Source organism: Ursus arctos, unplaced genomic scaffold (genome assembly GCF_023065955.2).
Source record: "Ursus arctos isolate Adak ecotype North America unplaced genomic scaffold, UrsArc2.0 scaffold_9, whole genome shotgun sequence".
Lineage (NCBI taxonomy): Eukaryota > Metazoa > Chordata > Mammalia > Carnivora > Ursidae > Ursus > Ursus arctos.
The window spans coordinates 67,603,274-67,627,857 of record NW_026623111.1 but is presented as its reverse complement, the minus strand read 5'-3'; the positions used below and the strand labels follow the sequence as shown (position 1 = coordinate 67,627,857).

The 24,584-nt window shown below is 35.5% G+C and overlaps 1 protein-coding gene across 20 annotated transcripts in view; it reads right to left on the bottom strand.

Annotated features, from left to right (window-relative positions):
* PTPN13 (protein tyrosine phosphatase non-receptor type 13) overlaps positions 1-24,584 on the bottom strand; it is a 192,272-nt gene that overhangs the window by 108,709 nt on the left and 58,979 nt on the right. For all 20 annotated transcript variants that reach the window (XM_026509786.4, XM_026509790.4, XM_048211896.2 and 17 more), the window contains 3 exons: positions 10,002-10,180; positions 2,353-2,418; positions 3-188 (listed from right to left, as the gene is read on the bottom strand). In XM_026509786.4, the coding sequence (XP_026365571.2) occupies positions 3-188; positions 2,353-2,418; positions 10,002-10,180 (431 nt within the window). The remainder of the gene's footprint in view (positions 1-2; positions 189-2,352; positions 2,419-10,001; positions 10,181-24,584) is intronic.

Here is a 24,584-nt window from a genome sequence, read left to right as displayed (position 1 = left end):
ACCCCAGAAAGATTTCCCAGAACCAGTTTTACCAACTGTTTCACATAGGAAAATGAGGGTGCACAATTGCTATTCCTAATGTGGGCACTGCAAGCATCCAGAACAGTCCGAACAGAAACTCGAGCATAAATAACATCTTCACACATTCCAAGCAGTATGCTGTTGAGATGATCTCCAAGCTTGATAGGCTGAATATAAAGAAAGGAAAAGCCATTTTGGTTAAGTGTGTGTAAATCTCATCCAACATGAAATAAGTCATTTCAGGAGTCACAGGAACCACACCAAACGCACTTCAAATACTTGGAGGAAAGGAACTCCTTATCTAGCAGCATATATATTTTACTACATTTTACCTTTTCATAACCCCAAAAAATTATTAGCAGAAGATGGTTAACATACCTCTTCCAAGATAGGAAGTATTAGAGAGAGACTCAGGGTTTTTTTGTATGATAAAGAAATGGAATTCCTCAGGTATTCAAATATTTTGGTAGGCATTACGTGAATGTGTGTGTGTGTGTGTGTGTGTGTGTGTGTGTGTGTGTGTATGCACGTTTTAAGTGAACAAATGATTTCCTAACAGTCAAAAAAAAAAGTAATATATTCAATATATATTAAATATAATTTGACACTCTGATGATAACTTGGATTTCAAATATGGCAATGACTTCAGATCATTTAAATATAAGTTCTCATTATGCTGGTGAAACAGAGAAACTGGAATGTAAGATTTTTTAATTAGTTGACATGATTTGTAGAATATTCTACCCAAATGTCCAATAAGTATACTAAAAAATGCAAATTAAAACCACAAAAAGAAGCCACTACACAATTCAACAGAACGGCTAAAAATAAAAAGACTGATAATCTGAAGTACTGATAAGAGAAAAACATTGTTGGTGGGAGTTTAAACTGGTACAACCACTTTGGTGAAAGCATGTTTTTCCTGTGACCCTTCCTTTCCACTTCTCATCCATTTGGTTATTATGTCATCCTTTAGATCTCTGCTTAGATGCAGTGCCCTTTAATTAACTCACCTAACCCTCTAAGTCTAGTTAGAGGCTCCAACTCTGGTTTTCCACAGCACCCTCCGTTTCCCAACATAGCATTCACACGTTGTTATAATCAGTTATTTTTTTGCCTGTCCCTGTGGATGTACCCCACAGGCATGGGCCATTACCTTCCTAGTGTCTAGTACGGTGTCTGACACAAGATAGGGGCTTAATACTTTTGAAATGGTATTAAATATTTGCAAAATGATTACGATTTCTGATAGCAAAATACAAGTGAAAGCTTATACTTCTTCTCCAATTTATACATTATTGATTAAATTTTTGGTTGTCTGAAGAGTATAAAGTGTTAATTATAGGCTGTGATCACGTTTTACACCTAAGTTTGGTTGTACAATATATGACACCATTATTTCCAGTAATAATTTAACTTTTTCACCTATATTTATAACATTGAAACTGAAGAGAGAGAGTAAATACACAGTATTTTTCATGATACAAAAATGAGATCAAACCAAGTTGAAGATATCATCCATCTTTCGTGGATCGCAGGATCTCTGAATTTTGGAATAAAAGCCTAAAATGCTTGTTTACTTCTTAATTTGATAACAAAACAAAACAACCCTTATACCTAGGGTTGGTTTTTTTTTGACTTCAAAATGCCTAAAATAAAACCTAATTCTGTATATCTTCGCTTTGATGAAATACAGTTATTTTAAAATTTTCAATTACAATTTATTATTATTTTTATATTGGGTCTTCAGGAATCAGTTATTTTAGAAAATAAGGACTAGAAACAGTCCGGGGTCATCAGGGCCCAAGACTTCAGAAAGTGTTGCTTTAATGTTTGTGTCTGCTGCCATAGGCTTAGTGAAGTCTGATTTTGAAGTGTTAAGGAAAAAAAGTAATGAAATATAAACTATACTTTGAGATCTAGAGCTACTATTTCCATGTGTCTGCACTAAACAAGGTTATCACTTTAGTTCAAGAATGAATCATCAACATTTACAATCTCTCTTTCTTATCAGTCATTACATTAGAAGAAATACAGTGGACTCCCATTTCTTGTGGACTCCCATTTCTTTTGCTATAATTTTTGAAGAGGCCACTACATTTCACAGACTGAATTGTTGAAACATAAATAGTAATTGCTATAATTCTAAGAACATTCTGAGAACAATAATGCCTTTAGTACTTTATTATTTCATGCTGAGTATGGCATTGTTAATGTAAACCAACAGCATAGAAATGCTGGTATGCCTGATAACATGCTATAGAACATAAATATACAAGGAAGAGCTTTCTAAAAAGGGTAAAGTTGTACAGACGTGACAATCTGACTTACTTGGCTCTGAGGCACTTCGTGATCAGCCCCCCAATACAATGTCATTCCAAGAGAATAAATATGGATCTAGGAATAGAATTTAAAACATCATTTTATGGTAAAATAAAATTTAAAACTTTAGCAAGTACTAAAAAACCAACTTAGCAAGTACTGTATATTCATGACTTTTTTTTTGGTCCCAGATAAAGTATAACACATGATTTGAGAAAAATCATTATTTCATATTTTACATAAACGTGAGAGCTTAAAATAGAAAAGACTGGAAATTATCAGAACAGATTTTTCCTCATAATTCCCCAGTCTATCATCTATGAATGATTTTTTTACTTATTTATTTTAAAGTTTCTTTATGCAAACTCATGCAAATGTATTTTCTTTATTTTTTTTCTTCCTTTTTTTTTTAATTAAGTAATCTTTATGCCCAATGTGGGGCTCAAACTCATGACCCCAAGACTTGCATGCTCTATAGACTGAGCCAGCCAGGTGCCCCACAAATATCTATTTTTATAAATGTCAGAAGCTTTAACAATTACTCTGGACTTGGCCTTTTTAATTTAACAAGAGATATATATGATGTAATTTTGTACATGCAGGTATTTCTCTTGAATTGATTCTCTGAGATTACGGATTAGAGGGTAAATCTTCTGTAGTTTTGACACACATCGTTGGATTCCCCTACACAGAAGTTGTATCATTTTGCATTTCTGCCAGCAACATATAAGAGATTTTTTTCACAAGCCTTGTCTATAGAATGTGCTACAAAGATCTAGATTTTTGCCAATGTGAAAAGAGGAAAAAAAAAAATCTCATGGAAGTTTTTTTTTTCCCAATGAAGTTTTGATTAGCATTTTTCTTACTAAAAATGGATGGAGAAAGAAGCTGGGTGACAAAAGGTTTTTTTGCATTGTTTGTATGCTTCTTAAAGATTAGAAAAATAACAACACATTTTTATGCTGATAGGAGTGATCCAACAGGGAAAACTGGAACTGCAGGAGAGAGCAGAGGTTGTTGGGAGAACATTGTTGAGGAAGTGGGAGGAGTGGAAGCTAAAGTGAAGAAGCTGGCTTTATGGAGGAGCACGGATGGTTCATCTGTGGTAAGGAGACAGGGAAGATGGGAATTTATGTGAGTAATCTGGTAGTGGGATCCTGAGGAAAAGTTTCTCCTGGCTGCTTCTACTTCCTTCCTGTGAAACAGGAAGTGAGATGAAAGTGAGGACAGTTACTCTTGTAAGTAAACATTTCCCATTTATCTTCCTGTTACGAAATTTAGAGACTTTTAGCCCATCTCTATCAATACTGCATAATCTTACTACATGCATTTTTTTGCACCAGTCTTACTCCAGTACCATCTTATTTTCTTGCCATTTATTTTCACTTTGCTCTTATTTTCTCACCTTTATTTTTTAATCTCTAAACTGTCTCAAATCCTCTTTAGAAACAGGTGAGGTATGCACAAATAAAACTGTGTATCCTCTTACAATTCCACAACACTTTAACCTACTCCAAATTTGTTTCCTCAATTATTCCAAACCCAGATTAGAAAAATTGTTCCTCTTTTCAAATATTTTCATTGTTCCCAATTTAAAAAAAAAAAAAAAAACCCAATTCTTCATAATGACAAACAGGGCTCACTCTGACTTGCCTCCACCTCCTTCCTCTAGACAGATTTATAAGTTTTCCTTCTGTTATTACTCCTTCACATATCATAACCTAAACACTTCAGCACTACTAAATAATTCTCTGTTGCCAAAATAAACCCTTCTGTTTCTCAATTTTTCTTGGGTAGTTCTTTCTTTCTTTCTTCATCTGTCAATAAAATTCCTACACATTATTGATGGTCTAGAGACGAATGCCATATAAATTTTCCCAAACAGGATAAAGCATTCTCTTTCATGTACAGTTATATTTCATTCGCATCTCTAATGAAACAGTTAACTAATATTGCCTTGAGATTGCATGGCTATGCATTTAATAGCAACAAAGCATAAATATCTTTGGGTGAAAAAAATCCTGAATTGTTTCTACTCACTCAACAAATTTTCAGAGCCTCTAAGAGGCAGATACTGCATAGAGTAATGGTTTTCCAACTTCAACACAGATCTGAATCATCTGGTAAAACGCAGACACGGGGTCCTACCTCTAGGTCTCTGATTTAGTAGATCTGGTGTGGGGTCTCAGAACTTGCTTTTCTAACAAGTTCCCATATGATGCTGATGCTGCTGGCTGGGGGACCCCACTCTGAGAACTACCAGGATAGAGCAGAGGGGAAATAACAATGAGTAGGACAGTCAGGGTCCATTCCATCTCAAACCTTCTACTATAGCAAACAAGACAAGATAATGTAATGTACAAGACAGTAGACAGAGAGCACAATTAGTGTAAAAGAAAGCTTTAGATCTACAGGAAAAGTTAGCCAGGCAATGAAGGGATGAGGCAAGAGCTGAGATGGCATGAAAGAGTACGGGAGGCTGAAGGAAAGGAATGTGCAAAGGCTAAGAAGAAAAGAGGCACTTAGCACATCTAAGACACTGAAGTAGGTCTAGAATAGCTGAAGCATAGAGCTTGAGATAAAGAGTGCTCAGAGCAAAGGCTGCTGCAGCACACCCTCAAAGGCCACGATAAGGAGTCTAGAGCTTCTTCAAGGGAAATGGAGAATCTGAATAATCTTAAGCAGCAAAAAAGCAAGATCAGATATGGGGTTTCAAAAATGTATTGACTGTAGTTTAAAGAACAGACTGGACAGGGTCAACACTGGAGACAGGGAGATGATTAGAAAGTGTTTTCAGCATAGGTCATTCATGATGGACTAGACAAGGTATAATCACATTGCTGTATGCCAGATCTCTAGAACTTCTCCGTCTTGAAAAACTGAAACTCAATACCCACTAAACACAAATTCCTCCTTCCCTCTTTCACCAGCCCTGGGTAATCACGTTTCTACTTTCTGTTTCTATGGTCTAGCTATTTTAGACATGTCACAGGAGTATAATCATAAAGTATATGTCTTTGTGTGATTGGCTTATTTGCTTAGCATAACGTCCATGTTGTAGCATGTGGCAGGATTTCCTTCTTTTTAAAGGCTGCATAATATTCCACGGGTGTGTATGCCACATTTTCTTTATCCATTCATCCATCAATGGACATTTGAGTTGCTTCCTATGGGGTATTAAGAATAATGCTGCACTGGATATGGGTATGCAAATATCTCTTCAAGATCTTGCTTTGAATTCTTTTGGATATATACCCAGGAGTGAGATTGTTGGACCACACAATAATCACACAGGAATGTTCACAGTTTTCCAAAATGGTTGCACCACTTCATATTCCTAAAAAGAGTGCACAAAGGTTGCTTTTTCTCTGCATCTTCGATAATACGTGCTATTTTCTGTTCTTTTAATAGTAGCCATCCTAGTGGATGTGACATAGGTATCTCCACAACCCCAGCATTTAAAATGTTCAATTTAATGATGTTACTACATATTGGACGCTGGTACTACACAGTCCTGGAGTTTCTTTTTTAGTGATTTGCATACTGCCGGTGATATAACAATTATAATTGTCAAATTTATGGATGACTGAATAGACAAATGGGAAGGAGGGGAGAAAGGATGCATTAATAAGATTTAATATAGAGTAAGGATAATATATTACGTGTAAGGGAATTCGGTCTATTTTTTTTTTTTTTAAGATTTTATTTTTAAGTAATCTCGATACCCAATGTGGAGCTCAAACTTAGAGCTAGGAGATCAGGAGTCACATGCCCCCTTACTGAGCCAGCCAGGAGCCTCTGGTCTTTTTTTTGACAAGTTCAGCTGAGGCTTCTGCGAGGGTTGGAGAGGTGAATTTCCAGTATTGTTCTTATAAAGATGACCCTTGACATTCAAGAAGCACAGAGATAATAGCAGCCATAATTCCTGACCTTTAGAGTGTAAGTTAGTGGCAATGAACATTTAAACTAAGAGTCCTTTAGTTTATCAGGGATATAGTACAAATCCCTGGGGCATATCAATATTCCTGAAGACAAATCACAACAAGAATTTGATTCAGGTTCCAATCCCATTAAATTGATTTCAAAAGAACTGTCAAATTAAGCACATCATTTGCTATGCAAGCAGGAAGTGAACAATTACCAAGTATACAGAAAAGCCAGAGGATCAAAAAGCTTAGCGTGACCTGTATAAACTTGTGTACTTTATAAAGAGGTGTGTTATCTTGAAAAGTAAAATTTTAAGGCAAATAAATGAAAGTGCCTATTTATAGAGCTGGTAGTGAGGTAAATTTTTTTTTATACAACTGTACATACACAGTTTACAAAGCCAGTTCTATTGAATAAGAGAACATTTTTATGCATCAAGATCTTACTAAGCACTCATTATTCACAATACTGTGCTAGGCACTTAGTATTATTTTTAAAAAATAACAGTAAGCATGTATTGAATACTAGTTAATGACATATCCTTAACTCATTAAAGTCATGAAATGCAATTACCATCCTGTTTTTCAATACACCCCTGTCCCATTAAAATCAGAATACTAGAATAGTGATTTTTAATTTTAATTTCCATACTAACATTATCAAATTAGTATGTTTCCATAAATTTATTGCCCATTAGTTTTCAAATAAATATATGTTCTTTTGCCTCCGCCCCGGACCAAAAAAAGAATACTTGAATATATGACCATTCCTCTGACTTTTGCTTTATATTTACATTGCCAACAGGAATGGGATCAAGAAACTTGTTTTTGTCTTTATACTTAGAATTGCACTGGAGCTTTTGAGGCATGAGGTAAAGTAGAAGTTCCAATTAGATCCACTAAGAAATCGACTTACTTTAACATAATAATGGCAACAATCCTACACCCACCCTATCCCAGCCAGGGCTCCTAAATACTCAGCCTCATAATAGGGAGGTGTCAAATCACTTCCTTGACCAGTTGTACCCAAACAGATGGCAGTTTACTTGTTTGGGTATCTTGATATTACAGGGCAAAATGCAAAAGCCTTCAGCAAATGAAAAGCACTTAACACACCTGAAATCTCTACAAAAAAGTACATGGTATCAATAAGGTTTAAAACCACAGGCATTGAGGCAGAAGCCAGAGGCAAGAGACGAATCTGAATTCAAACTAAAACGCTTCATTTATGAGAAGCACTTTTTTCTTTTATCGTGGATTTTAAATGCTTTCAAGAATTCATAAACACCTGTGCAAAACTTTTCAAAATTAGAAAAAACCCTACTGTAGTTCAGTAGAAGTTTTTAAAACTAAGGCAGGCATGGCTTTATTGCAGTGTTTCTTAGTTTTTCGGAGGTCACCAGATCCACCCGAGAGACTGATAAAATTATGGACACTTTTCCTCAGAAGTGCTGCTGAGACATGCAAAACGGAGTCTGCTATTTCATTGGCTTGTAGATATCCTGAAGCTCAATGAAGATTTAGAGATCTTCGGGCCCCTGGGTGGCTCAGTTGGTTAAGCATCTGTCTTCAGCTCAGGTCATGATCTCAGGGTTCTGGGATGGAGGCCCACATTGGGCTCCCTGTTCAGTGGGGAGTCGGCTTCTCTGTCTCCCTTTGCCTCTCCCCCAACTTGTGCATGCGCGCGCACGCTCTTTCTCTCTCAAATAAATATCTTAAAAAAAAAGATTTAGCGATCTCAAGGGTTAAATAATTTACATACATGCCATGTCTATTTCCAATGTTCTAATTACCCTCTATCTTTTAAAAGTTTATTATTAGGGGGGACTGCATAGCTCAGTCAGGTAAGTGTCCCACTCTTGATTTCGGCTGGATGGAGATCCATGTCAGGCTCTGCGCTCATCGGGGTGTCTGCTTGGGATTCCCTCCCTCTCTCACTGCCCCTTCCCCTGCTTGTGTGATAAATAAATCTTTAAAAAAAAGTTTATTATTAAATGAGCCACATAGAGTGTACAGAATGAATGCATGCTATTTAAATAGTGACAATAAATAGGTATATATATGCTATGCAGCTTATAAGACACCACCGATACACTCGAATACCTTCATGACATATAACAATGACCAACACTGTATACGCTCTATAAAATACAAAGTCCCTTTCAAATACTTGGTATCATGTAATAAAAATTTCTTTTGCTAATGCCTTAAATATTACCTCTACCTTGTAAGTATCATCTCCCTTCACTGGTTCCTTTGCTTGTACCTCCCAAAATTCTTAAGCAGTTTATGGAATATAAAAGGTAGATAAACCTGGATTCTCTACCAATTCTAGTCAGTCTTTTTTCAGAAACACAATTAATAGCTCAAATCAAGATGTCTTCTAGCTTACTCAACAGACCATGTGCACACACACAAACACACACTTTCTTTCTTTTTTTTTTTTTTAAAGATTTTATTTATTTTTTTGACAGAGGTAGAGACAGCCAGCAAGAGAGGGAATACAGCAGGGGAGTGGGAGAGGAAGAAGCAGGCTCCTAGCGGAGGAGCCTGATGTGGGGCTCGATCCCATAACGCCGGGATCACGCCCTGAGCCGAAGGCAGACGCTTAACCGCTGTGCCACCCAGGCGCCCCACACTTTCTCTTTCTATCTTACCCTTTCTCTCCCTCACCCTCTCTCAAAAGTGAAACATTTCATTGTCAATGATGGAAAGATAGAAGGATGAACTAGTGCAACTCCTTTACATGGCAATTAGGCAATGTATATTAAAATTTAAAATGCACATACTGGGGCGCCTGGGTGGCTCAGTCTGTTAAGCTCTCGACTCTTGGTCTTAGCTCTGTCATGATCTCCTTGAGACTTTCTTCTGAGGCATATTTTTAGGAGAGTGATATGATGTGATTTGTGATCACTTAATAATTTTTTTTTCCCCTTCCCCATAGCCTTGACAATGAAATTAGATCTGATGTCTGGTAGCTAATGCTGTAGCCTAGCTGGTCTAACTAAACATTTTCCTATCACAGTGGACAATTTCTTACCTCTTATCATTGAATACACTAATAACCTTGAGTGGAATGCATTTCTACCTATTTTTACTTTTCTAAATTCTACTCATTCTTCATAGCCCAATACAAATGCTATCTTTTCTGTAATTATCATTCTAAGCTAAAAACTAATTGCTCCTCTTTCAGATCCTAATATACTCTATTCCTGTATATAGCATTTATTTCAATCCATATATTACAGATTGCTTTATACACATTGATCAGGATCAATTTTTTTTTTTTAAAGTAGGCTCTACATCCAGCACAGAGCCCAGTGCGTGGCCTGAACTCACAACCCAGACATCGAGACCTGAGCTGAGATCAAGAGTCAGACGCTTAACTGACTGAGCCACCCAGGTATTCTGATCAGGATCAATTTTCTAGTTACTTTTGCATCTTTCTCACAAGGACAGCGCTTTATACACAGCAGACTTTTAATACGTATTTTTAAACATGAATTAATAATGGCTCACATTTAAAAAATATTTTTTCTTAGATCCATAAATTTTTCTAAAACTACTTTGTATTCTTACACAAAATAAATATGAACTTCTTGAACACATGATCATTTAAACTTCAATGGCTTTTTTTTCAGAGGGTTGAGGTAGGGTAGCCCAGTGCCTTTTACTTTTCCTACCCGCACTAAAATAAAAAACAAAAACAAGCAAAAAACACTGAAGAGTTACCTTTTCAACATCTGAAAGAGAAGTGAGTGACTGATTTTGAAGAACCTCTGGTGCGGTGAATGCACGAAGATCCTGATTGGAAATATTTTCATCTGTAAATGACACACTACCAGATGGCAGCAACAGCAGAGACCATGGAGAAATGATGAAACCAAGGGCAGCAGGATCAGCTATGCTTACTGGTTTGTAACCACCCAGAATAAAAAGATTAAAAAAAAAAAACTGCTTAAAATTATAATCGAAGTATGGATCATTTCAATGACTATCCCAACTTATTCACATTTATGTTAGCACGTAGTTACATACACCAAAGCAACATGTTACAGAGAAAATGGGTTTCATGTATCTACTATTGCTAGCATTATTAACAACATTACCTTGATTTGGCTTAACTGTTTAAAACTGAGATGGTAAACCTTGGAGAGCAGAGATAGAAAATTCTCATTGTCAGTCATAAGAATTAAATTTGGTTCAAAAACTTTACCACAGTGATATAGATATGCATAAGGATCAGGTGGTTCTTACACTTTGATTTAGACTATAGTGTTCTGAAACGTAGAAAATAATTCCTTTGATAATTCATCAGATTTGGATTAGTACAGTTTCAACTATAACAGAAAGTCTCTTGTTTTGCATCAATATATATATTTGTCTGAGTTTGGATTTTTGTCTTGTTTGCATTTGTTCATCATTTCACTAGAATTTCAGGCAGCTTCTGTACTACCATATGTGATCACTGAGGTGTGTAACATTTTTGTTTTAATGTTTGCCTGTATGGCTGCCTAACAGCACATGTTTAAGAGTATCCAAACAAAACAAAACAAAACACCAAACAAACAAAAAACCATTCCTCAGATTTCAGCTGGCCTGCTCACAAAAGTAAAGGTATACATTAGGCTCAACAAAACAGACTTATTAGAGGGAATTTATTTTGTCCTCCCATTGCAAAAAGAAATTAATATACATCTTAAGGTAACTGCTACGTGAACTGGATTATGGACTCAAGAAACTGCTCTAGGAGAGTCACAAAAGGCCTGTGACTGCCAATGCACTATTATTTAACCTGGATAGGCTGTACTGATATCTCTCTAAGTCAAATCATAAGAAACTGACAGAAGTCTATGGTACAATTTGTTAAACATACTACAGCTTCTATGCGTTCCTGAACACAACTTTTATTAATGGAATCATTCATCCTTTCTGACTTTTTAACCTCTACTTACGGTCAAGATTCTGATAATAATTTGACTTACGCTAATAAAAAGTAAACTATTAAAATTCATTCCTTTTTTAGAGATTAAAAGAACAACTATATAAAGTACAACTAAATAAAGTTTGTGTTTGTTTGCTTTTACTGAATATCTAAAGTATACCATTATCATAAACTCTTTTCAGATTTAAACATAACCTTCCCAATGTGACAAGTCATTTGCCCAGAGAGCCTACAGTACCACTGGGGAGATAAAATGTATTCATAAATAAATACAAGATAGAAAGCATAAGGTACCTAAGAGAGAAAAAAGAACACAAAAGGGAGTTTAGAGGACAGCATAATTACTTCAACTACAATGAAGAAAGAATTAATTTCTTTTTTTATATGTGGCCCTTTAATATGAGTAAGATTTGACCATGGTTAAGGGGGGATTCCAAAGAAAAGAAACAGCCAAAGCAAAGACATGTGGTCAGGAAATAATTAAGTTTGTACAAGGAACAGCAAGAACTTTGGGCAGAGACATGGTAGAGAGCAGTGAGAAACAAAATTACGAAGGTGGTCATATTTTCACTTGTCAGAAAACACACACATAAAGAAATGACAGGTATTTTCATTGTTTTCAAATTTGATTTTTAAATGTCTGGTAATAAAGCTAAAGCAGCTGCAACAACCAATTACATTGCTGTCAAATACCCAAAAACACACACATATGACATTTAAGTATTAGATTCTTTAGAGAACAGTCACACCACAAAATATATTTTTCAATAATTATAAAGGGTTATGCAAACCTACGAGTGAGGAAATTTAGAGTAGTGGCTCAAATCAGTGTAATTCACTGTCCTTGTCTAACCACAAGGAAAGAATTTAAAGCAAATGCATTCAAATCCTTCACAAAATGCTAACAAAAGAATATTTAAAAATGGAATTCCAGAAGCTTGTAATTTGATGTTCCATAATGTTTTACTTGTGTGATGATTATCCTCAAGAATGCTATTATTATGAAACAGTAAATCAGATGTGAACTGATTCCAGTAGTCAAATGATTCTATTTATAGACTTTTACCAACATTCCACAGAAAAAGTTGCTTAAACAGAATTTCAAGTGGCTAGAGGCAAAGTTAGAAATAAGCAAAAATCTGATATGCAAAGAAATATCTTACTCAGAGCTTCTTTCTGATGTTCCCTTAAACTAAGTTCCATATCCACGCTTTTAGTAAAATTTATTTTTAAAAAGATTTAAAACTTCTTTATTTGAGAGAGAGAGAGAGAGCACACCCGTGAGCGTGTATGAGTGAGGGGAGGGGCAGAGGGGGAGGTACAGAGAGAGGGAGAGAGACGGTCTCAAGCAGATTCCTGACACCAGGCTGGATCTCGCAACCCTGAGATCATGACCTGAGCGAAGATCAAGAGTCGGATGCTTAACCAACTGAGCCACCCAGGCGCCTACCACACCCCCACACCCCCAGAAGGAGTTTACTTCCTACTGTCTCCTTCATTTTATTTTTGGACTCCCAATTATGGCATAAAAATTAGGGAAATGATCATAACTGGTAACAAACATGATAAGAGAACTAAACAAAAGTATCAGGAAATCATCTAAAGACTTAAAACAACAATATCATTTTGGCCTGAAAAATCCCTTTGCCTATTTAAGTACATATACAGAAATTTTAGTCCTCCTATTCCATATGTTCTATTAGAGTGCTTGTCAAAAATCTATGCAGAGGCCACTGTTCCAAACTCCAAAAAATCTGATGAAGTCACTCTATAATACACAATTCTCTAAAAAATTCAGTTCCTTTGTATATACAAATATATACAGCGCTAAATATATCATCTCGTATAACAAGGCACAAAGAAATAATTGCTTCAGAATGTTTGAACAGTTTCTTGATTAGTAAAACTTTCTGATAAATTATTCAAGATTCACTGGAATTTTTAGTCTATGCTGCAGATCGATTCCCAATTAAAAATTTATTGATTTCTCATAAATTGCTACTACTTTTTTAAAACTTCAGTTTCTCTAATATGAATCAGATATCTTGATATAACCAATTGTTCAATAGCACTTAATAAACTCCAACAAGGCTTTGATCCTAGAATTTATATTCCAGTGTAGTAGTTCCCCAACCTTGCTGATCATCCAAATCTCTAAACTCTACGGGAAGATTTGGAAAGATATTAGACAACTGTCAGCTTCATTTCATTCCTTTTACTATCTGACTTCATTAATTTAGTATGTAGTCTTATTTAATTAAGAGACGAAGTATATGGAGCGCCTGGGTGGCTTAGTCGGTTAAGTGTCCAACTCTGGATTTTGGCTCAGGTTATTATCTCAGGGCCAGGGATTGAGCTCCAAGTTGGGCTCTATGCTCAGCAGGTAGTCTGCTTGAAATTCTCACCCATGCATTCTCTCTGTATAATAAATAAAACTTTGAAAATTAAAAAAAAAAAGACAGAGAAGTATAGTATAATGGTTAGGAGTTCAGACTGAAGCCAGAATCTCTGGGTTAAAATCCTAGGTTTGACTTTTATAGCTTACACTGTGATCTTAAATAAGTTACCTAGCCTCTCTTTGCCTCAACTTCCTCATTTGAATAGGTAAAGTTGTGACGATTCATGGAAAAAGCCCTTGGAACTGTTCCTGGCACAAAGAAAGTACAATACAAAAGTAGTAGCTATTACTATTTAATAAGTCTTTTCTCTGAAGATACCATATGCAGACAGTACATCTAAGAAAACTCACTATTTAAGTTCATCCTCAATCACCTACGTAGCTTCCCCCACCACCCAATGGAAGATTAAGGAGCATACCATATATAACAGGTACTATAAATTTCAGAAGAATATATCAAATTAGATTTTTAGGAATTTTTTGGCATCTGTTACCTAGAAGTCACATTAGAAATACAAATGATTTAAGGTACGAAGTATCCTAAAATATTATTTTTTTCTTTAATTCCTTGGGGGAATATACCTTCTATAAGTGTTCTATTTATTATATGGTATTCCTAGTTAGCAGCGATACCAAATTTAGAAAAAATCAATCCATTTTGTACTTACTAACTACTCATGTGAAATTGGTATTTTACTGTACCTACTGATTATCTTTAGGTATGAAACGAATTATTAGATGACGTTTATTTGTAAAGTACACATATAAACTATGGTATCAGCATACAGTTTTAGAAATTTTTATTTGAAATAGAGGTTATAGTCTGCTGATAAAATGAAATTATGCAGATATGCCCTCCAAATTGATGTATTTTATGAGCTTTTCTTCACTACAATAGGAGAGAAAGGCATTTTTATTTCTTCATGATGACAGTTACTCACACAAGTACACATGTTCTTTTTCTTTTTTGCTTTTAAACACTAAACACATGCAAGCCACTTATCCAAACCACAACCACTGGAATCTTGGTATGGCATCTGATCAGTTAGGCTTTTAGTAGTTTTGTTTTGTTATGTACTCGCAAGATTCTTGCGGTAATTCCAAACCGTGCCTCTTGTTAACAAAACACCAATGAGTTCGGAGTTAACAAAAGTGGTATATAGGCAATCTATACTAGTAAAACTAAATTGGTTATGATTATTAAAAGCAACAGGGCTTATATGGTGAGACAATATGAATACAGAAGGATGCAGGTCCCTGAGAATTTGCTCTCTACTTCAGCAAACTTTCCTGGCCACCTGATCCAAACAGCATGAAAGAAACAGCAGCAGTTCCTTTCATGTCTTCTTTCATTCCTATCATATTCTCAGGAAGCTGCCTACTTCATTCTTTTCATATACTGAGTTCCTCCTCTTTCATTTTTCTTTGGTGTTCACTTTTTCCATAAACCGTCTTTGCACTCAGCAATAAAAATGCACACCTAAAATTTATACGCCAAAATTCCGAACAAAATGCTTTTGTAACTCTGTTTTTACACATTTCTTCTAGAATGTAAGTGCTTTAAGGATATTAATTATGAATTTCTTAAAGATCAAGTACAATGCCATTACAATAACATAATTGCAATACTCGAAAAAAATGTATTTGTTTACAATTTCAACTCCATACCACAGGTTCACAATCTTTTAAGGGTATCTTTCTGCACTGCTCTGCTATGACAAGAATTTGTCAATTTACATTTTGCCGGTCACGAAAAAAGGTTATTTTGGAGCTTCATTATGAAGAAAAACAAAGTTTGCTTTCAACACCAGGAACTTTATTCACTGAGAGATTACTCCAATCTTTATTCTACAATCTTTATTACTTTCAGTTATTTTTTCCAAATACCAGTCAAAGGAAGTGTCAGCTTTGTTAATTGGAATATTGAAACGAACTTTAAATTTACAAAGTATCTGCCTTAGAGGGTTGGGTAGTTAAGAAAGCACACAAGCCTCTTGTCTCCTGGTCTCCTAAGTCACAGGATTTTACACAGTATTTTCTAAAAGCTGAATCCTGAGGATTCAGACACCAGTACCAGTTGAGTTGACACACACATAAGAACTATTACCCTTAAGAGGGTCAATAAAATGGTATCAAAGCTCAATTAAGTTGCTTCTTGACCTTGTACTTGCTCCATTTCTTTTTTTTTTTAAAGATTTTATTTATTTATTTATGTGACAGAGAGACAGTCAGCGAGAGAGGGAACACAGCAGGCGAGAGGGAGAGGAAGAAGCAGGCTCATAGCAGAGGAGCCTGATGTGGGGCTCGACCCCACAACGCCGGGATCATGCCCTGAGCAGAAGGCAGACGCTTAACGACTGTGCTACCCAGGCGCCCCTGTACTTGCTCCATTTCTATGTCAATTAACGGATAGTAAGAACATCATGTAGGACTTTATATTCTCCCCTAATGCTTAAAATTTTTTTTCAGTTTATAAAGCTTTATAAAGCTGTATTTTTCAAGAGATACGGCAAACCAGAAAGTGTTACAAGTAACTCTTTTTATCAAATTATAATAAAGTCATTTTGTATTGGAAAAGCAGAATGACTGGCAGAAATAACTTAAGACTAGAAGTGAGACTTAAATAGTCCTTCTCTATTTATAAGGAAGAAGCTGAATCAATGGGGCCAAACTGAAGATCCCACTGTGCATTTAGAAATAAATTGCCTTACTCACCGAACAAAATTATCTTCATTTGTTTTTTTCTTTCTTGTCCCCAAAGGAAAGTAAACTACAAATGAACTTCCTATGCATTTTGTTTCTTCTTTGACCCTTTCTATAAAGGCAGGGAATATCTATGATGTATCTCTTCAAGCTTTGCAGCAAGCACCTGGGGTCTCCTACCGTGTCTAATATATGCATGTGTCATTAAGCATACAACTTGTACCTAGAAAAGATACTGACATTTGGAGGGTCCAAACGTCAAGAGCAGAACTATTTCCTATATGTGTAATCTTCCACGCTGCAGACTTCTAAAAGACAAATTTGCTTGAAAGTGGTTTCTTTCTTAAAATACGCCAATCGTATCTTACTTGACCCTCCCATGCAGGTAGTTGTGAAAATGTTCATCTTGAATGGTAAAGCCTATTTCAAAACTTGATTATATTTTGGAACCAAGCGCCAAGCTTCTTAAAGCACTGGCATTTCTACTGCCACCCAGCAACTTCCTGAAGGCCTCTGTAGATCACACGGTGGCTGCATTATACTTTGTCAAATTAAACTATAACCGAGGTAAATCAGCAACAGAACTAAATTTTAAGTTAAAGGCCATTTATAAAACAGCAGGTTTTATTTTTTTCTCCCTCCCAACAGTTTCAAGTTCCTAGAAAACATCTTCTTCCACTCCTGCTAACTGAATAAAACTGGGGGAAAAAAGATTACAAATTTTCAAGAATGAACTCAGCAACTTCTCTTTACTTTCAAGGACCTGGAATTTATACAGGGACTGAAAAACCAAAAATATTAAGGGTGTCTGGCATTTATTTCATTTTTTGAGAACTGGATGAAAAGGTCAATGAAGACTAGTTTATATTTTTAGCTTCTAGAAAAAGGAAATAGTTTGCCAGAGAGAAACTGACTTTAATTATGATGACATGATTCCACAGAACCACGATCTGAAGCTATTTATGAAAAATACTTTTGTGATTACTAACGGTATTCTCTGGTGCTTTTCAGATACTCCTCCCTATTTACATTTTCAAGAACTTTTCCTTCTCAAAGAGAAATGGGAGAAGGCCACTTGTTGGAATGGTAAACCATTCCACTGTCCAAAAAGATATTTTAGGATATATTTCCTGTAAAAATGTTAAACATGACTGAAACAAATCACCCAAAAAGGTAAATATCTTAACTGGTTATGAAATGATACAAGGCATAAGGCCCTGTATTAATTTTTGTATTTGAAAAAAGAAATAGGGAAGTAATCATAAAATGCTTTCTTTAAAAGCTTAGTTACATAATATGGATAAATCACAGAATGTTGAGTAAAAGAAGTCAGACACAAAAGAGTTTCCATTGTATGATTCTATTTATATGATGTTTAAAATCAGGCAAAATTTATCTATGTAACAGGTCATAATAATGATTACTCTTGGTAGTCAAGAATTAAGCAGGAAAAGAAATAAACCCACATGTATACGGCCAATTAACAAACAACAAAGGAGGCAAGAATAAAACAATGGGGGAAAGACAGTGTCTTCAACAAATGGTGCTGGGGAAACTGGACAGCTACATGCAGAAGAATGAAGGTGAACCACCTTCTCACACCACACACAAAAATAAACTCAAAATGGATTAAAGATCTAGGTGTGAGACCTCAAACCATAAAAATCCTAGAAGAGAACACAGGGAATAATTTCTTTGACATAAGCTGTAGCAACGTTTCTCTAGGGATGTCTCCTCAGGCAAAGGAAACAAAAAACAAAAATAAACTGCTGGGACTGCAACAAAATAAAAAGCTTTTGCGGTGCCTGGGTGGCTCAGTCAGTCAAATGTCTGCCTTCAGCTCAGGTCATGATCCTGGAGTCCCGGGATCAAGTCCCGCATCTACTCCCCAGCAGGGAGTCTGCTTTTCCCACAGACCCTCTCCCCTCTCTTGCTCTCTCTCTCTGACTCTTTCTCAAATAAATAAATAAAATCTTTAAAAAAAAACATAAAAAATAAAAACCTTTGCACAGTGAAAGAAAAATTAAAAGACCATCTTCTGAATAGGAAAAGATATTTGCAAATGATATAACCAATAACAGGTTAATATCCAAAATAAAACAAGTTACACAACTCAACAACAAAAAACCAAACAATCTGATTTAAAAATGGACAGAGATGGGACGCCTGGGTGGCTCAGTTGGTTAAGTGTCTGCCTTCAGCTCAGGACATGATCCTAGGGTCCTGGGATAGAGTCCCTGCATCAGGCTCCTTGCTCATCGAGGAGCCTGCTTCTCCCTCTGCCTATCACTCCCCCTGCTTGTGCTCTTTCTCTCTGATAAATAAAATCTTCAAAAACAAAAAAAAAAATAAAAATAAGAAATGGAGAGAGGACCTGAAAAGACATTTTACCAAAGACATACAGATAGCCAACACACACATGCAAAGATATTCAGCATCATTGATCATCAAGGAAATGCAAATCAAAACTACAACCAGATATCATCTTACACCTGTCAGAATGGCTAAAATCAAAAAGACAAGAAATAACAAGTGTTGGTAGGGATGTGGAGAAAAGGGAAAACTGCATTATTGGTAGCAATGTAAATTGGTGCAGCCACTGTGAAAAACAGTATGGAAGTTCTTCAAAAAATTAAAAATAGAAATACTATATGATACAGGAATTCCACTACTGGGTATTTAGCCAAAGAAAACAAAAATACTAATTCAAAAAAGATATATGCAGCTGTAAGTTTATTGCAGCATTATTTTCAATGACCAACATATGGAAGTAACCTAAGTGTCCATTGATAGACAAATGGATAAGGAAGATGTGGTGTACACACACACACACACACACACACACACACACACAGAGGAATATTACACAGCCACAAAAAAGGATGCGATCTTGTCATCTGTGATGACATGAATGGACCTACCGGATATTATGCTAAGTAAGTCAGAAACAGAAAGACAGATACCATATGATTTTACTCATATGTGGAATCTAAAAAACAAGTGAATAAATAATCAAAAAGCAGAATCAGATCTATAAATACAGAGAACAAACCAATGGCTGCCAGAGTGGAAGGGGTGGAGGGTAGGAAAAATGTGTGAAGGGAAGTGGGAGATACAGGCTTCAAGTTATGGAATGAGTAAGTCATGGGAATAAAAGGTACAGTATAGGTAGTATAGTTAATAATATGGTAAGGGCATCGGTGTGGCTCAGTTGGTTAAATGTGGAACTCTTGATTTTGGCTCAGGTCATGATCTTAGGGTTGTGAGATCGAGCCCCACATTGGGCTCCATGCTGGGTATGGAGCCAGCTTGAGAGTCTCTCTCTCTCCCTCACCTTCTGCCCCTCCCTTCCCACTCAGGTGCTCTCTTTCTCTCAAAAAAAATTAATAATATTGTAAGAGTGTTGTATGGCAACAGATGGTAGCTACACTTGTGCTGAGCAGTACATAACACATACAGAATTTGAAACACTATGTTGTACACCTGAAACTATGTAACATTATGTCTCAACTATAATCAAAGAAGAAGAGAAGAAGGAGGAGGAGGAGGAGGAGGAGGAGGAGGAGGAGGAGGAGGAGGAGGAGGAGGAGGAGGAGAATTGAAAGGCCCGAGCATGGGGGAGACTTCCCAGGTGTTGGAAAGGTTCTATATCTTGATTTGGGTGGTAGTTATATGGGTGTGTACTTTCATAAAATCCATCAGGCTGTACGATTAACAATAATGCTCTTTATTAAGTAGGTGAAGGGGATAGGGAATTAAGAGGTACAGACATCCAGTTATTAAAAAAAAAAAGAATAACACTCTGTTCTATATTCATTATACCTCAATATTTTAAAAAAAATCCTTAACTATGAAATTCAAACAATATATATTGTGAGTAAAATTCTTTTTATCAGCCCAGGATGAGGCTAGAATGCATGACCTGTAGCAACTTTCCTGTTTAAGTGTATGACTCTTGGGGCACCTTGGTGGCTCAGTCATTCAAGTGTCTGCCTTCAGCTCAGGTCATGATCCCAGGGGTCCTGGGACTGAGCCCCATGTTGGGCTCCCTGCTCAGCAGGGAGCCTGCCTCTCCCTCTCCCTTTGCCCCTCCCTCTGTGCTCTATCACATGCTCTCTCTCTGTCAAAAAAAAAAAAAAAAAAAAGTATAACTCCTTAAATTTATAAAATGGTCTGTTTGTCACATCTCAAGCCAAAAAAATTGCAAATCAAAACAGTGTATTGACTGTGTATTTATGGGGGAGGTGTGGTTTACTACAAGTGCTTCATACACTTGTTAAGCAACTGACATTATTCATTTGAAGAATGCTAGATATTAATTTCATGTTTTATAGTTTGTTTCCAGGGAGAAAAATGGGGTAATGTTGTCTGGTTCAAACACATTTAACTTGAAGGACCTGTTCATTGTGGCTTTATAAAGACAGGGCAAGATGTAGCTTGTCAAAGAAGTGATACACCCTGTTAATCAAGAAAATTATGATTGTAGATAATTAGGAATGTAATATAGAGAAAGACTAGTTAGGATTTGGTCTTTTAAAAGCTGCCTAGACTATACAAAGATTTACTCAAAAGCTTTTAATCCATAAAAACTTTCTATATTTCCTATAAAGGCTTATGAAACAAACAAACCAAGAAATCAGTTTGAAGTTCAGTGCCTTGTCTCTCTTCTCATGGACGAGTTCAGTTATTTATTCTCCTTTGGTTCTACCAGATTGGAAGTTTTATACTTCTCTCTTTTTGCTTTCTGATTATCCTTACAAATTTTAAGGATATTTGACGGCACAAGCTCTAAAGTCAATAAAGCTACCATTCCCGTAAGTCAAACCCTTAAACTGTTTTAACTCCTATCATTTACCCTAGTCTCAATGCTATTATCTATAACTTTAAATTTGACATCATTATTATTGATATTTTAATAAAGCCAATGCTTATTTAGAGTTACTATCAAGTTAACTAATTATTCTGCTTGTCATTCCTTTTTTAAGACTTTTTCCTTCTGGGTTAAATTTTCTTCTTAAGGAAACACATCTTTTAGTAGTTTCTTCAATGATGTTTTATTGATGGTGAATTTTCACTTTTTCATGAAAACGCTTTTGACAGTTTAAGAGGACATTAAATTCTATCTGCACATTCTGATACAGTAGCCATTAGCCACATACAGCTTTTAAGAACCGGAAATGTGACTAACATAACTGAGAAACTGAATTTCACATATATTTTAAATTTTAAAATGAAAGGGCACTTGGGTGGCTCAGTTGGTTGTGACTCTTGATCTCAGCTCAGGTCTTGATCTCAGGGTCATGAGTTCAAGCCCTACGCTGGACTCCATGCTGGTCGTATAAAAAGACAAATAAATTTAAAAATGAATATTTAATCAGTTATTAGGAAAACTTTTTAAAGTATGCTTGGAACAACTTGAGTATGTAAATATACTTTTTCATCAATACATTTTATAAAACCTAAATATTTTTGATGAAATTTAGAGTGAATTGAGATGGGCTATGAATATAAAATAGATTTTATTTTATTTTATTTTATTTTATTTTTTTAAAGATTTTATTTATTTATGTGACAGAGAGACAGCCAGCGAGAGAGTGAACACAGCAGGGGGAGTGGGAGAGGAAGAAGCAGGCTCCCAGCCGAGGAGCCCAATGTGGGGCTCGATCCCGGAACGCCGGGATCACGCCCTGAGCCGAAGGCAGGTGCTTAACGACTGCGCTACCCAGGCGCCCCTAAAATAGATTTTAAATTAGTATAAAAAAGTGTACATCTTATTAATACTTTTTTATATTGACAACATATTAGAATATTTTAATATATTGGATTAAATGAAATATATTAAAATTAACTTCATCTATTTCTTTTTTAACCTTTTTAAATGTGGCTCCTAGATAATTTTAAATTATATCTATGACACATATTATATTTCCATTAGACAGTGTTGTTCTAGGTTATTCTTTGATAATTTTTATTATTTTAAAAATAATTACAACATATTCTCATAGCAGTTTTAAGATATTTTACCAAATTCTGATTCTATTGTTGCTGTTATGAAGTCCTCAATTAGCCTAATTGTTTTTTCGTTATAACTAATCCATCTTTCCTTTTTTGATGGCTTTAAAAATCTTCTCTTTATCTATTATGCTCTGTATGTCCAAGCCCATGAATCTAGGTATGGATGCATTTTTATTTCTTTTGACTGTGACTAAACTTCTAGAATATGAAGATGTATGTATTTTATCCATTCTGAAAAATTCTCTACTATATATTTTCATTTATTGTTCTCTTTCTCATTCTCTCTAGTTTTTTTTTTTTTTTTGAACTCATAACAGGTATGTTGGACCTTCTCATTCAATCTTCCATGAACCTTAACTCTACCTTATATTTTTAATATCCAAGTGAATTCCTCAGTTCTACTGTACAGTTTACTAATTTACTCTTTTAAGAAGAAAAGAGAATCTATGTAAACTGTTATTAAAGAGTTCCTGTGAGGTTATATCTTTAATTTCTAGATGTTCTAATTTTTTTTTTTATCCTGCCTGTGTTAATTTGGTAAGGTTACCACTACAAATATCAGACCCAGAGTAACTTCAACAACAGAATTTTCTCACAATTCTGGAATCTAGAAATTCAAGAGCATGGTGCCGTAGGCCTGGTTTCTGTTAAGGCCGCTCTCTTTGGCTTGTCAGTGCCCATCTTCTCCTTGTGTCCTCACATAGTCTTTGCTCTGTGTGTGTCTGTCCTAACTCTTATCATTAAAAATTAGTCATACTGGATTACAGCCCACACAAATAACCTCATTTTAACCTAATTAACTTATTAAAGACCCTACCTCCAAATACAGTCATACTGTGAGTATCAGGAGTTAGGATTTCAACATAGGACTCCTGAGAGAACAAAATACAACCCATAACACTTTCTGTTTTTAAAATTTTCAATATCTTGAACTTCTCCTCCTTATATTTCTAATCACTTTAATACACTAAACTTTATATACTAATCTAGATATACTTATTAGATGATTCTATTATAAGAATTTGATATTAATTTTTAAAGGTGGGGAATCTACTTCTGCTATTTGACCAATAAAGAGAAAAATAAACCGAGACAGTCAGGGTCAGCATTTGATGGGTAAAGATTTTCTTTTAAAAACACAGAGTTTGGGGCACCTGGGTGGCTCAGTCGGTTGAGCATCTGCCTTCGGCTTGGGTTGTGTATTTGAGGTCCTGGGGTCAGGGCCCCACATCGGGCTCCCGGCTCAGTGGGGAGCCTACTTCTCCCTCTGCCCTCTTCTTCTGCCCCTCCCCCTGCTTGTGCTCTCGCTCTCTATAAATAAAATATTTTTTAAAAACCCAGAGTTTCAAATTAAGAAAAAAAAGCTAAGTTCTAAATTTATAAATAATTTTTAGAAAACATTTGATATATTTTAAAAGGAGCTTTATTAAAGCATAATATGACACATAATAACTGCCTATACTGAAAAAGTACAATTTGATGTTCTGACCTATGAATACACTTTTGAAACTATTATCACAATCAAGATAATAAACATATCCACCACCCACCAAGTTTTCTCATACACTGTGTAATCCCTGCATTCTATCCCTTCTTGAACCTCTCATCCCCAAGGAACCACTAATCTGCTTTATTACTATAGTTCAGTTTGCATATTTTAGAGTTTTAGATTAGAATCATACAGTATATATATATTTTTGGTCTGACTTCCTTCACTCAGCATAGTTATTTTGAAATCAATCCACATTGCTGCATGTATCAATAGTTTACCCCCTTTTATTGTTGTGTATTGTTTCTTTATATGGACATTCTACAATTTGTTTATCCAGTCACCTGTTGATGGACATCTGGTTCGTTTCCAGGTTTTGCCTACCACAAATAAAGCTAAGATGAACATTTACATACAAGGCTTTTTATGGACATAGGTTTTAATTTCTTTCAGTTAAGTATTTAGGAGTGTGTATGATGATAAGTGTATATTCAACCTCTCAAGAAACTGCTAAAACAGTTTCCAAAATGTGAAACTGGATCATTTTATATCCCCACTAGCAGTATATATATTCTAATAGAGCTGAAGAAATATGTGGCTTTAATCCTACATCTTTCTGATGATATTGAGATTTTTGTATTTCCCCGACGTCTAATAATTTCAAGTTATTTGAAATCAGAAATCTGTATATCTTATTTGAAAAACTAGCTATTCAAATCTTTTGCCCATTTTGGGGGCTTGTTTGCTCCTTACTATTGCGTTTTG